The 13,689-nt window shown below is 41.0% G+C and overlaps 1 protein-coding gene across 2 annotated transcripts in view; it reads right to left on the reverse strand.

The window, feature by feature from the left end:
• Positions 1–13,689, reverse strand: part of NALCN (sodium leak channel, non-selective) — a 1,007,092-nt gene that overhangs the window by 495,441 nt on the left and 497,962 nt on the right. For both annotated transcript variants that reach the window (XM_069757980.1, XM_069757979.1), the window contains exon 13: positions 9,005–9,196. In XM_069757980.1, coding sequence (XP_069614081.1) covers positions 9,005–9,196 — 192 coding nt within the window. The remainder of the gene's footprint in view (positions 1–9,004; positions 9,197–13,689) is intronic.

Below are 13,689 nucleotides of genomic sequence, written 5' to 3' on the forward strand. Positions count from 1 at the left end.
TCCCAAGGGTAAGAGAAGAAATTGGACCCCAAAAGTTGTTATACAATTTGTCCTGAGTACGCTGATACCCCATATGTGGGGGTAAACCACTGTTTGGGCGAATGGGAGAGTTCGGAAGGGAAGGAGCGCCGTTTGACTTTTCAATGCAAAATTGACAGGAATTGAGATGGGACACCATGTTGCGTTTGGAGAGCCACTGATGTGCCTAAACATTGAAACCCCCCACAAGTGACACCATTTTGGAAAGTAGACCCCCTAAGGAACTTATCTAGAGGTGGGGTGAGCACTTTGACCCACCAAGTGTTTCACAGAAGTTTATAATGCAGAACCGTAAAAATAAAAAATCATATTTTTTCACAAAAATTATTTTTTCACCCCCAATTTTTTATTTTCCCAAGGGTAAGAGAAGAAATTGGACCCCAAAAGTTGTTGTACAATTTGTCCTGAGTACACCGATACCCCACATGTGGGGGTAAACCACTGTTTGGGCGAATGGGAGAGCTCGGAAGGGAAGGAGCGCCATTTGACTTTTCAATGCAAAATTGACAGGAATTGAGATGGGACACCATGTTGCGTTTGGAGAGCCACTGATGTGCCTAAACATTGAAACCCCCCACAAGTGACACCATTTTGGAAAGTAGACCCCCTAAGGAACTTATCTAGAGGTGGGGTGAGCACTTTGACCCACCAAGTGTTTCACAGAAGTTTATAATGTAGAACCGTAAAAATAAAAAATCATATTTTTTCACAAAAATTATCTTTTTGCCCCCAATTTTTTATTTTCCCAAGGGTAAGAGAAGAAATTGGACCCCAAAAGTTGTTGTACAATTTGTCCTGAGTACGTTGATACCCCATATGTGGGGTAAACCACTGTTTGGGCGCATGGGAGAGCTCAGAAGGGAATGAGCGCCGTTTGACTTTTCAATGCAAAATTGACAGGAATTGAGATGGGATGCCATGTTGCGTTTGGAGAGCCAATGATGTGCCTAAACATTGAAACCCCCCAAAAGTGACACCATTTTGGAAAGTAGACCCCCTAAGGAATTTATCTAGATGTGTTTTGAGCACTTTGACCCACCAAGGGCTTCACAGAAGTTTATAATTCAGAGCCGTAAAAATAAAACAAAAATTTTTTCCCACAAAAATTATATTTTAGCCCCCGATTTTGTATTTTCCCGAGAGTAAGAAGAGAAATTTGACCCCAAAAGTTGTTGTCCAATTTGTCCTGAGTGCGCTGATACCCCATATGTGGGGGAGAACCACTGTTTGGCCGCATGGGAGGGCTCGGAAGGGAAGGAGCGCCATTTGGAATGCAGACTTAGATGGAATGGTCTGCAGGTGTCACATTGCGTTTGCAGAGCCCCTAATGTACCTAAACAGTAGAAACCCCCCACAAATGACACCATTTTGGAAAGTAGACCCCCTAAGGAACTCATCTAGATGTGTTGTGAGAGCTTTGAACCCCCAAGTGTTTCACTACAGTTTGTAACGCAGAGCCGTGAAAATAAAAAATAAAAAATTTCCCCCAAAAATTATTTTTTAGCCCCCAGTTTTGTATTTTCCCGAGGGTAAGAGGAGAAATTCGACCCCAAAAGTTGTTGTCCAATTTGTCCTGAGTGCGCTGATACCCCATATGTGGGGGGAACCACTGTTTGGCCGCATGGGAGGGCTCGGAAGGGAAGGAGCGCCATTTGGAATGCAGACTTAGATGGAATGGTCTGCAGGTGTCACATTGCGTTTGCAGAGCCCCTAATGTATCTAAACAGTAGAAACCCCCCACAAGTGACCCCATATTGGAAACTAGACCCCCCAGGGAACTCATATAGATGTGTTGTGAGAACTTTGAACCCCCAAGTGTTTCACTACAGTTTATAACGCAGAGCCTTGAAAATAAAAAATCTTTTTTTTCCCACAAAAAATATTTTTTAGCCCCCGGTTTTGTATTTTCCCAAGGGTAACAGGAGAAATTGGACCCCAAAAGTTGTTGTCCTATTTGTTTTGAGTACGCTGATACCCCATATGTTGGGGTAAACCCCTGTTTGGGCACACGGGAGAGCTTGGAAGGAGCACTGCTTTACTTTTTCAACGCAGAATTGGCTGGAATTGCGATCGGACGCCATGTCGCGTTTGGAGAGCCCCTGATGTGCCTAAACAGTGGAAACCCCTCAATTATAACTGAAACCCTAATCCAAACACACCCCTAACCCTAATCCCAACAGTAACCCTAACCACACCTCTAACCCTGACACACCCCTAACCCTAATCCCAACCCTATTCCCATCTGTAAATGTAATCTAAACTCTAACCATAACTTTAGCCCCAACCCTAACCCTAACTTTAGCCCCAACCCTAACTGTGGCCCCAACCCTAACTGTTGCCACAACCCTAACCCTAACCCTAGCCCTAACCCTAATGGGAAAATGGAAATAATTACATTTTTTTAATTTTTCCCTAACTAAGGAGGTGATGAAGGGGGGTTTGATTTACTTTTATAGCGGGTTTTTTAGCGGATTTTTATGATTGGCAGCCGTCACACACTGAAAGACGCTTTTTATTGCAAAAAAATATTTTTTGCGTTACCACATTTTGAGAGCTATAATTTTTCCACATTTTGGTCCACAGAGTCATGTGAGGTCTTGTTTTTTGCGAGACGAGTTGACATTTTTATTGGTAACATTTTCGGGCATGTGACATTTTTAGATCGCTTTTTATTACGATTTTTGTGAGGCAGAATGACCAAAAACCAGCTATTCATGAATTTCTTTTGGGGGAGGCGTTTATACCGTCCCGCGTTTGGTAAAATTGATAAAGCAGTTTTATTCTTCGGGTCAGTACGATTACAGCAATACCTCACTTAAATCATTTTTTTATGTTTTGGCGCTTTTATACGATAAAAACTATTTTATAGAAAAAATAATTATTTTTGCATCGCTTTATTCTCAGGACTATAACTTTTTTATTTTTTCGCTGATGATGCTGTATGGCGGCTCGTTTTTTGCGGGACAAGATGACGCTTTCAGCGGTACCATGGTTATTTATATCTGTCTTTTTGATCGCGTGTTATTCCACTTTTTGTTTGGCGGTATGATAACAAAGCGTTTTTTGCCTCGTTTTTTTTTTTTTTCTTACGGTGTTTACTGAAGGGGTTAACTAGTGGGCCAGTTTTATAGGTCGGGTCGTTACGGACGCGGCGATACTAAATATGTGTACTTTTATTGTTTGTTTTTTATTATTTAGATAAAGAAATGTATTTATGGGAATAATATTTTTTTTTTCATTATTTAGGAATATTTTTTTTATTTTTTTTTTACACATTTGGAAATTTTTTTTTTTACTTTTTTACTTTGTCCCAGGGGGGGACAATACAGATCGGTGATCTGCCAGTTTGCACAGCACTCTGACAGATCACCGATCTGTCAAACAGCGCTGCAGCGTTAACAAGTGCCTGCTCTGAGCAGGCACTTGGTAAGGCACCTCCCTCCCTGCAGGACCCGGATCCGCAGCCATCTTGGATCTGGGTCCAGCAAGGAGGAAGGAGGTAGGAGACTCTCGCAGCAACGCGATCACATCCCGTTGCTGCGGGGGGCTCAGGGAAGCCCGCAGGGAGCCCCCTCCCTGCGCGATGCTTCCCTATACCGCTGACACATCGCGATCATCTTTGTTCGCGGTGTGCCAGGGGTTAATGTGCCGGGGGCGGTCCGTGACCGCTCCTGGCACATAGTGCCGGATGTCAGCTGTGATAGGCAGCTGACACCCGGCCGCGATCGGCCGCGCTCCCCCCGTGAGCGTGGCCGATTGCCTATGACGTACTATCCCGTCGGTGGGAATTAAAGCCCACCCCACCTCGACGGGATAGTACGTCATATGGGATTAAGGGGATAAGGTCAGGTACCAATTTTGAAATCACATTTTAGAAATTAAAAAAATGTCTCAATATGTTGCTCAATTCAAAACATGGAAGAACGGCAAACCATACTGACAAGATCATTGATTTCCTGTACTGCATTATTTTTGGTAAGTCCTGTTGACACAAGCAGGTAATGACTGCAGTACTCTATCTGGTCGCGGATTTCCAGACCCGAAATTACAATCTTATATGTGTTAATGAGGCTGTAAGGTCGGGTTGGCAGACTAATGGTCAATCCGGTTTTTGCTGTATATTTATATCATTAGATCATGAGTATATGGCCTACGAAATTGAGGATGGTCAGCGAGTATTTGTTAATGTTAGAAGGCAACATAATTGACGCTGCCACCAGTCTGCCAGAGAGAAGGTTTTTACAAATTTAGAACGGTTTCTCAAAGATTTTAAGTGTGGTACGATATTTGCTCTGGCTGTTTAGCACCGTAAACATTTTGGCTTTACCGAATAAAGTAAATTTAAGAAACCACTTATCTGTCCAAATATATTAATTATTTCATTCAATCCCAAACTTCCTCTATATATAAGGACAGATTCATGAATTCTGTCTAAAAGAAAAGCTGTCTTTCGTGCCTATAGGATAAAATCACAGCCCAGCTTTGATTTTTGAAGAGGTAAAATTAGTGAAACTACGGCTGTGCTGTGCTTGTTGCTATAGTCAACAAACACATTTTATTAGACGGTTTTATAAATTTCCCCCATAGATCTTGTCAAAGCACCACTCCAGAGTTTTGTTTTTTTTTAGCACTGGACTGGTGCTTCTAATGTAAAGTCCCTTACCCGGTCTTATACTTACCCTATGGCATTGTGAGATGGCAGGTACGCAGGATACAGTAACAGATGGAGGTAGAGCAAGAGTTAATGGATTTACTACAGGGGATACTCCACGCAGGGAGATAATGGGTCAAGCAAGGGGGTGTTGGAAATGACGTAAAGAAAAGAACAACGGTTCATGGAACAAACAAACTTATCAGTCTCTTGGTGTCCTGGCTGCTGAGGCTTGAAATCCCACGGTGGCGCCCACGCAAGTGGCGCGTGAAGTCTCTGTCGTGGTCCTGAAGAAGTTGAGGATCTGTCTCCTTGTGTAGGCGGTGTATCCAGGTTGTTCTAGGCGAGGTCCTGCGTCCATGGTTCGTACTACGTAATGCGTATTGCGGCACAGTCTGTGGCACTGCTGGAATGTCACTCAGTTTAGCAGTGAAAGCGGAGAAGGAACTACCCGGCTCTGTATGAATCACCAGGTCAGTCTTAGGCCGCACGCTCACGGCAATCGATGGGATGGTACGGGTCAGCTTCTCAGTCACGGGAGTGAGCGGTCATGGAGCAACTTGCTGCTCACAGTCAGTGTGCGCATAAGCTGGGGGACTACAGCACAAGCCTGTGCTATCACGTCGCACACAGGAGAGAGCACCAACCTTCCCCTGACGTGTGCTCTGCCTTCCCAACCAAGTTTCTCTCTTTCACACGCACCGCCCTTTAATCCTCAACATATCCCCTGATGCCAAGTGTAAAGGTCCATCCGGGTCAGAAAGCTTTCCCACTGGCAACAATGGTGACAGCCCCGACAGTTCTGGAACTGGCACAAGAGAGGTACCTCCGACCCGGTCCATCTTCCTACAGCATCTCCACCATTTTCAGCCTCTCTGTAGTCCCAAGGCACCATTTGTGACCACAACTTCTGATGAGCCAGAAGTCAGAAGTTAAGTCACAAGTTTTCAATGCAAGACTAAGAGAGCCAGGATGAGATTCTCATAGACTTGTACTGAGTTGTGACCTCTGGCTCGCTCCATGAAACACTGGAGCAATCCGGCAGGTCACAAACTACCAGAGACTGAGAGGAGCGGTAATGACAAAATGGGAAGACAGCAGAAGGTGAATATAACAGTAGGGTCATGGACATTAGATTAGAAGCACCACTCCAGCAGTAAAATTGTAAAAAAAAAACCTGGAGTGATGTTTTAATTTCACCTATGAAGCTGCATGAGTCTCCCAAAAAGACAAAGAAGTCAACATACTTTGCCTGTCCCTCAAATGAGAACCTAGTTTCTACATATACATTATTGGCCAAAATTAACAAAATCCCTTCATTCTGGAACCATGTTTAGATGTTCTGCTCTCATTAGACAAATGCTTCATGAATTTTATGTATATTTCCATGGATTCGAAAGAAGTAAATTACTGCATGGTGCACAATGCAAAGGGTTATGCATGCACAGACATATTGAGTCTTCCAGGGTAAAACAAAATAATATTTTTGTAGCTGCTCTCAGCTCTGCTTTTCAACCATTAAGTGTTTTATACATTCAAGATTAAAATATTACACTATTTGACATAAAATACTTAAATTATTAACCCCACCAGCGAACAATATAAAACATTCAAAACACCAACAATGTTACTTTACAAACTATAATGTGGCTTGGTTATTTTTTTTTTCTTTTTCTACTTTAGGACACAAGAATAAACAAAACCGCCTCTGACAGATCCAGGCTAGCCATGTCTACATTTATTTTAAACAGTTTACTAACAGCTTGATCAGAGCTGACAATGTTCCTGTAAACCTGGACTTTCACAAATCATCACATCAGATTGCTTAGCACAAATATGCAATTTGCTGGGGGGAGACACCTTATTTTGATTATATAACAACAATGCCCTTTAGAAGAAGAGTTTTCTGTTTCATCAACTAGATATTACATACAAGCAAGCAAGGATCAAGGGCAGTGCTTTTAATATTCTACATGATTTGTAGCTAAACAGCTCAATCAAACTAAAAATAACAGTTGAGGAATGACAGAACGTGTTACAATGATGCACAGACAAAGCATCCCAGGTTTTCATTGGGCAAGTCCCTATTATATGACTTGAGATAAAGGTTTATATATGCCAGATGTCATCAACTATTGCATACTACATGGTATCTCTCCTTGTTAGCTTGTGTTTTTTTTTCATTAAGGGGCAATTGTCCAGGTACTCAGAAGAGAGCACCACCATGCACGACTGTTGGTTTGGTATTATAACTGTGAAATTTTGTACTTTTTATTCTAAACAGAATAAAAAAAAACTTTAAACTCAATTCATCATTTGTGCTTCTTTAAGCCACTTTTATTTTTTGACTTGTACTGTAAACTGACATTTTTTGCACCAAAGTGATTAAAATGGCGTACTGAATTTATGAATTTTGTGCAAAGTCCAAAATTGTCTTTTTTCTGTCTTTACAAGGAATGTGTCAAAGAAAGAAAAAGTCAACAATTGAAAAAACATTAAGTATTAATGGCACAATATTCTGAGACTCATTATGTTTTTGTTTTCCTTCATGAAAATATGTTAGGGCTTGTTATTTGTATGGTGAGCTGACATTTTCATTTATACCATTTTAAGGTACATACAATGGTTTGATTGCATTTTATTGCATTTTTTAGGGAGGTGGAGTGATGAAAAGTATAATTCAGGCATTTTGATTATTTTTCTCTTGATGTCATTTCTTGTAGGAGTTAATTAATTTTACATTTTTGATAACCAGTTTTTTACAGATGTGTAAATACCACTATAGTAATTTTTTAAATTTATTTTTAAACATGCTTCTCCCGTTCATTTTTTTAATTCTCCAGACCGCTATAAATTTGTGTATAGTGTATTGTAAGTGTATTGATTTTCTCACTGATCGGCATCTTCACCTGGTTCACAACGCCACTTTGTTTCTCTTTTCAAACACATGACAGCAATTTCTAACAGCCAGATCACCCTCCCAACACTTTATCTGTGAATTGGAAGTTGCTATTACAATGTTAGCCTATGATGTATCAGAACGAGGCTCCCTTTTATTATATTGTAATATTAACTTTCGACTCACACATAGAGCACATTGTGATCCAGTGAGTTGCAATCACCATTATGTGACTGGAGAAAAGACGACTGAAGAGGCGCTGTGAACCAGGTGAAGATGGCAAACGGTGAGCATATCAATACACTTACACAGCTCGACATAGAATTTTACACAAGTTTAGGAAATAAAAAAATTAATGTGAGCGCTTCTTTAATGGGGGAGTAGGGGTTAATTTGGACTATTTTTATTTCTTACTTTGTTTTTCAGTCTCTTTGGGATCTTACTCTGAACAGTGACTGAGCCAAGCTCAGTCAGTGTAAAGCCTCATTCAGATGTCTGTGATGCAAAGAAGTCTCAATAAAGTTTTACTGTTACATCTGTGAAGCACCTCAAAACTGGTTACTAAGCTTTGTACATTGAAGTTGAATATACAGAGTGCTATAGCTGGTGATAAAGTCAAATTCGCTACCATGAGTCTTGTGTCATGTGAAAAGTAAAGCACCCTTAGGCTATTCATGTGTGTAGTTGCTTTTCAATCCAAGGCAGTGGGGTCACTCAATTTTTTCCTAAGGACAATGAAATAATATAGAATGGTATCTAAATATTCTCCAAGAGCAACTTCTCCCAAAGATCTAGAAGCAATTTGATGATGAACAATGCTTTTTCCAACAAGATGAAGCACCAAGTTACAAAGCAAAAGGTATAACTAAGTGTCCTAGTGATCAAAACATTGAAATTTTGGATCCATGGCCAAGAAACTCACCAGATCTCAATGGACAAACAAAAACCACAGAAATTGTGGTAATCTCCAAGCATTGATTAGAAAAGAATAGGATGTCAGAATTTGGCTCAGAAGCTGATATACAACATACCAGGGCAAAGAGGAGAAGTCTTGAAAAATAATGGTCAATACTGTAAATATTAAATCTCTGCATAAAATGTATGTGCTTGTCAATTAAAGTGTAAAAAGGCATGAAATGCTTAGAATTGTACTTCGGTAATCAGAAACATCTAATTGAAAGATGTAAAAATACTGAAGAAGGAAACTTAGTGAAAACAACAATTTGTGTCAGTTTCAAAACTTTTGGCCACAACTGTACATCTCTCCACTTTTATATCACTATCAGGCCCTTTTATGTTTGACTTTTAAATATCCAATTCTGTTGTCTGTATCTGTATCTGATTTGAAAGAAGTTTTCTTTATGGAAGACTAAATTACAAAACAATATCATATTATTGCCATGTTTACTACATACCCGAGGAAAAGTGGTGAACCGGTCTAACTCCTCCACAAAGCAGAACATCTGCAAACTGATCGCTGACATAACAATTAGGAGGCTGGCAGTGAACACGACCAGGCTTCCAAGTTTTTTACCAGGTCCAAATATTTTATACACAAAGTCCTCCAAAGCAGGAGAAATCTTGATAAGTCGGACAACTCTTAGCACCTGCAACAAGAAGAAGCATTGATATATTACTGAAAAATTCAGATCTTTCTTTTTATTTTTCCTTGATGTTGTCTACAGACTGTTGCCCACAATAAACATTAGTTTTATTTTGCAGGGAAATTAAGGAGAATATTAGAATAGAAAGTAAACCAAATGGTAAAAAATGTCATGTTTGTCAGTGTACATACCTGCTCCCATATGTATCAGGATAGAAACAAAACAAAATCTCTATAGTTACAATTCATATAAGCATCCTTCATCTGAACATACATTTCCAAAACCTACCATATATACTCGAGTATAAGAGTATAAGCCGACCCCCCCCCCTAATTTTGCCACAAAAAACTGGGAAAACTTAATGACTCGAGTATAAGCCTAGGGTGGGAAATGCAGCAGCTACCGGTAAATTTCAAAAGTAAAAATAGATACCAATAAAAGTAAAATTAATTGAGACATCAATAGGGTAAGTGTTTTTGAATATCCATATTGAATCAGGAGACCCATATAATGTTCCATACAGTTCATGATGGGCCCCATAAGATACTCCATACAAAATACGCCCCATATAATGCTCCATAAAGTTTATGATGGGCCCCATAAGATGCTCCATATTAAAGTATGCCCCACATAATCCTGCATAAAGGTTAATAATGGGCCCATAAGATGCTCCATAGACACATTTGCCCAACATAATGCTGCACAAACGTTATGGCCCCATAAGATGCTCCATAAAGATATTTGCCCTATATAGTGCTGCACAAATGTTAATTATGGCCCCATAAGATGCTCCATAAAGATATTTGCCCCATATAATCCTGCACAAATGTTGATAATGGCCCCATAAGATGCTCTATACAGACACTTGCCCCATTTGCTGTTGCTGCGATAAAAAAAAATAAAATCACATACTCACCTCTTGTCGCTCAGGCCCCCGACACTTTAAATATTCACCTTTCCTCTTTCCGGCCACCGCTCTGCCTTCAGCGTCTTCTGCACTGACATTCAGGCAGAGGGCACGCACTAACCACGTCACCGCGCCCTCTGACCTGAGCGTCACTGCAGAAGACGCTGAAGGCGGAACGGCGGCTGGAACGAGGAGAGGTGACTATCGCGCAGCGCTCCCCCTCCCCATTATACTCACCTGCTCCTGGCGCGGTGCAGTCCCTGGTTCCCCGGCACCGCAGCTTCTTCCTGTATTGAGCGGTCACATGGTACTGCTCATTACAGTAATGAATATGCGGCTCCACCCCTATGGGAGGTGGAGCCGCATATTCATTACTGTAATGAGCAGTACATGTGACTGCTCAGTACAGGAAGAAGCTGAGGCGCCGGGGAACCAGGGACCTGCAGGGACCGCGCCAGGAGCAGGTGAGAATTATTACATAGACCCCGCTCCCCCTCCCCTGCCGACCCCAAGGTATGACTCGAGTATAAGCCGGAGGGGGACTTTCAGCCCCCAAAAATGGACTGAAAATCTTGGCTTATACTCGAGTATATATGGTATGTACATAAATTAACATCAATCAATTTGAATCTACAGAAATGTTATTAAAATCTGAAAAGTTCTTAGTTTGTCCTGATGAAGAAATTGTGTACTTCTAAAAGAGTTAAGTTATAAGCTGCCTAAAATTGAATTTTGTATCTTTTTCTTTTCAATGGCAGCACAGATTAACTCATTTGTTTTCCAAAAAAGACTCAAGACCTAGGTACGTGGCACTTCCACTATAAACTCATCCCATATATAACCAAGGAAGTCAAACGCCAAATATATAAGAAAATAGATGATTTTTATTTCAAAATAACTAAACAAAACATTTAAAATACATATAAGGGGGGAACACACCACAAAGTAAACTGCAACACATACATATGTACCAAAAATAAGATATAAAAATATAAGCGCCTTTTTGAAAGAACCAATTGTAACAATGTATAATATACTGGCCCAAATGTATACAAGTCTGGGTGGGGACTCAATTCCACGGTGTGCCACCCCTAAGCCAGATGCTCACAATATACATAAATAGCACCCATTGCCTATAGCCTGCCAGTGCGTCCAATAGAATATATGCTATAAATAAGCTATTATAAAGTGCCTACTAAATTATGTTAAAGTAAAGTGCAAGAAGTGCTTCCTACATAGGTGGCCTCATATGTGCATAATGTTATGCTTCCAGTAAGCAAAGACAGGCATAGACAATATATAAGGTGCAAGTAACGGCTAAAGGTGCCAAATGGTACATAACCTGTGTCAGCAGTATGACCCCAACGCGCGTTTCGCGATAGCTTCTTCCAGGGGGATTGTCGACAATCCCCCTGGAAGAAGCTATCGCGAAACGCGCGTTGGGGTCGTACTGCTGACACAGGTTATGTACCATTTGGCACCTTTAGCCGTTACTTGCACCTTATATATTGTCTATGCCTGTCTTTGCTTACTGGAAGCATAACATTATGCACATATGAGGCCACCTATGTAGGAAGCACTTCTTGCACTTTACTTTAACATAATTTAGTAGGCACTTTATAATAGCTTATTTATAGCATATATTCTATTGGACGCACTGGCAGGCTATAGGCAATGGGTGCTATTTATGTATATTGTGAGCATCTGGCTTAGGGGTGGCACACCGTGGAATTGAGTCCCCACCCAGACTTGTATACATTTGGGCCAGTTAATATTATACATACAGTTAATATTATACATTGTTACAATTGGTTCTTTCAAAAAGGCGCTTATATTTTTATATCTTATTTTTGGTACATATGTATGTGTTGCAGTTTACTTTGTGGTGTGTTCCCCCCTTATATGTATTTTAAATGTTTTGTTTAGTTATTTTGAAATAAAAATCATCTATTTTCTTATATATTTGGCGTTTGACTTCCATTTGTTTTCCAGTTTATGCTTTTATCATGAGTTTGTAGAAGCCTTAAGCCTGATCGGTGGCTGAGTGCACATATCCCGACCAGGTTAGCACATTTGTGCATATCCTCTAACACTGTTACAAAGATAAGACCCTATTTACGCTTTGTTGTCTCTCCAGTTTCTTTTGTCCATTGATTGCAGCCTAATGTTGACAGGCACCACTGTTTTACGTATTGACTTACAGTGGCATCCACACACCTATAAACTTATCTATAAAAAATAAACTTTCAAACTACACTGCTCAAAAATTAAATGAACACTAAAGTACCATATTACTGAATGAAATATTTCAGTTACAAATCTTTATTCATTACATAGTAGAGTGCGTTGAGAACAATAAAACATAAAAATGATCAATGTAAATCATAAGTAATATTCCATGGAGGTCTGGATTTGGAATGATACATGAAATCAAAGTAGAAAATCAACTTACAGGCTGATCCAACTTCAGTGGAAATGCCTCAAGACAAGAAAATGATGCTGAGTAGTGTGTGCAGCCTCCACGTGTCTGTATGACCTCCCTACCATGCTTGGGCATTGTCCTGATAAGGTGGCAGATGTTCTCCTGAGGGATCTCCTCCCACACCTGGATTAAAGTATCAGTCAACTCCTGGACAGTCTGTGGTGCAACGTGGCATTCGTGAATGGAATGAGACATGATGTCCCAGATGTGCTCAAACGGATTCAGGTCTGCGGAATGGGCAGGACAGTCCATAGAATCAATACCTTCATCATGCAAGAACTACTGACACACTTCATCCACAAAAGGCCTAGCATTGCCATGCATCAAAAGGAACCCAGGGCACGTGCATATGGTCTCACAATGGGTCTGGGGATCTCATCCTGGTACCCAATGGCAGTCAGGGTACCTCTGGCTAGCACATGGAAGGCTGTGTGGCCCTCCATAGAAATGCCTCCCCACACCATTAGTGACCCACTGCCAAAATGGTCATTATGGAGGATGTTGCAGACAGCAAAACGTTCTCCACAGCATCTGCAGACCAGTAATGTCTGTCACATGTGCTCAGTGTGAACCTGCTCTCATCTGTGAAAAGCACATGGCACCAAAGTCAAATCTGCCAATCTTGGTGTTCTCTGGCAAATGCCAAACGCCCTGCACAGTGTTGCACTGTAAGCTTGTGGATGTCGGGCCCTCATACCAGCCTCATGAATTCTGTTTGTTGACAGTTTGAACAGACACATGGATGTTAATGGCCTGCTAGAGGTCATTTTGCAGGGCTCTGTCACTGTTCCTCCTTGCTTAAAGGAGGAGGTAACAATCCTGCTGCTGGGTTGTTCTGTCCACATGTCCTGGTGTACTGGCTTGTCTCCTGGTATCTGCTCCATGTTTTGGACACTGTGCTGACAGACACAGCTACCCTTCTTGCAAAGTCTCACATTGATGTGCCATCCTGAATGAGCTGCACTACATGAGCAACTTCAGCGGGTTGTACACACAACCTCATGCTACTGTACCTCAAGGGGTGAGAGCAGTTACACTACTGAACATAATTTCCTTGTCTTGAGGCAATGCCACTGTAGTTATATCAGCCTGTAATTTGATTTTCCA

Source organism: Ranitomeya imitator, chromosome 3 (genome assembly GCF_032444005.1).
Source record: "Ranitomeya imitator isolate aRanImi1 chromosome 3, aRanImi1.pri, whole genome shotgun sequence".
Taxonomy (NCBI): domain Eukaryota; kingdom Metazoa; phylum Chordata; class Amphibia; order Anura; family Dendrobatidae; genus Ranitomeya; species Ranitomeya imitator.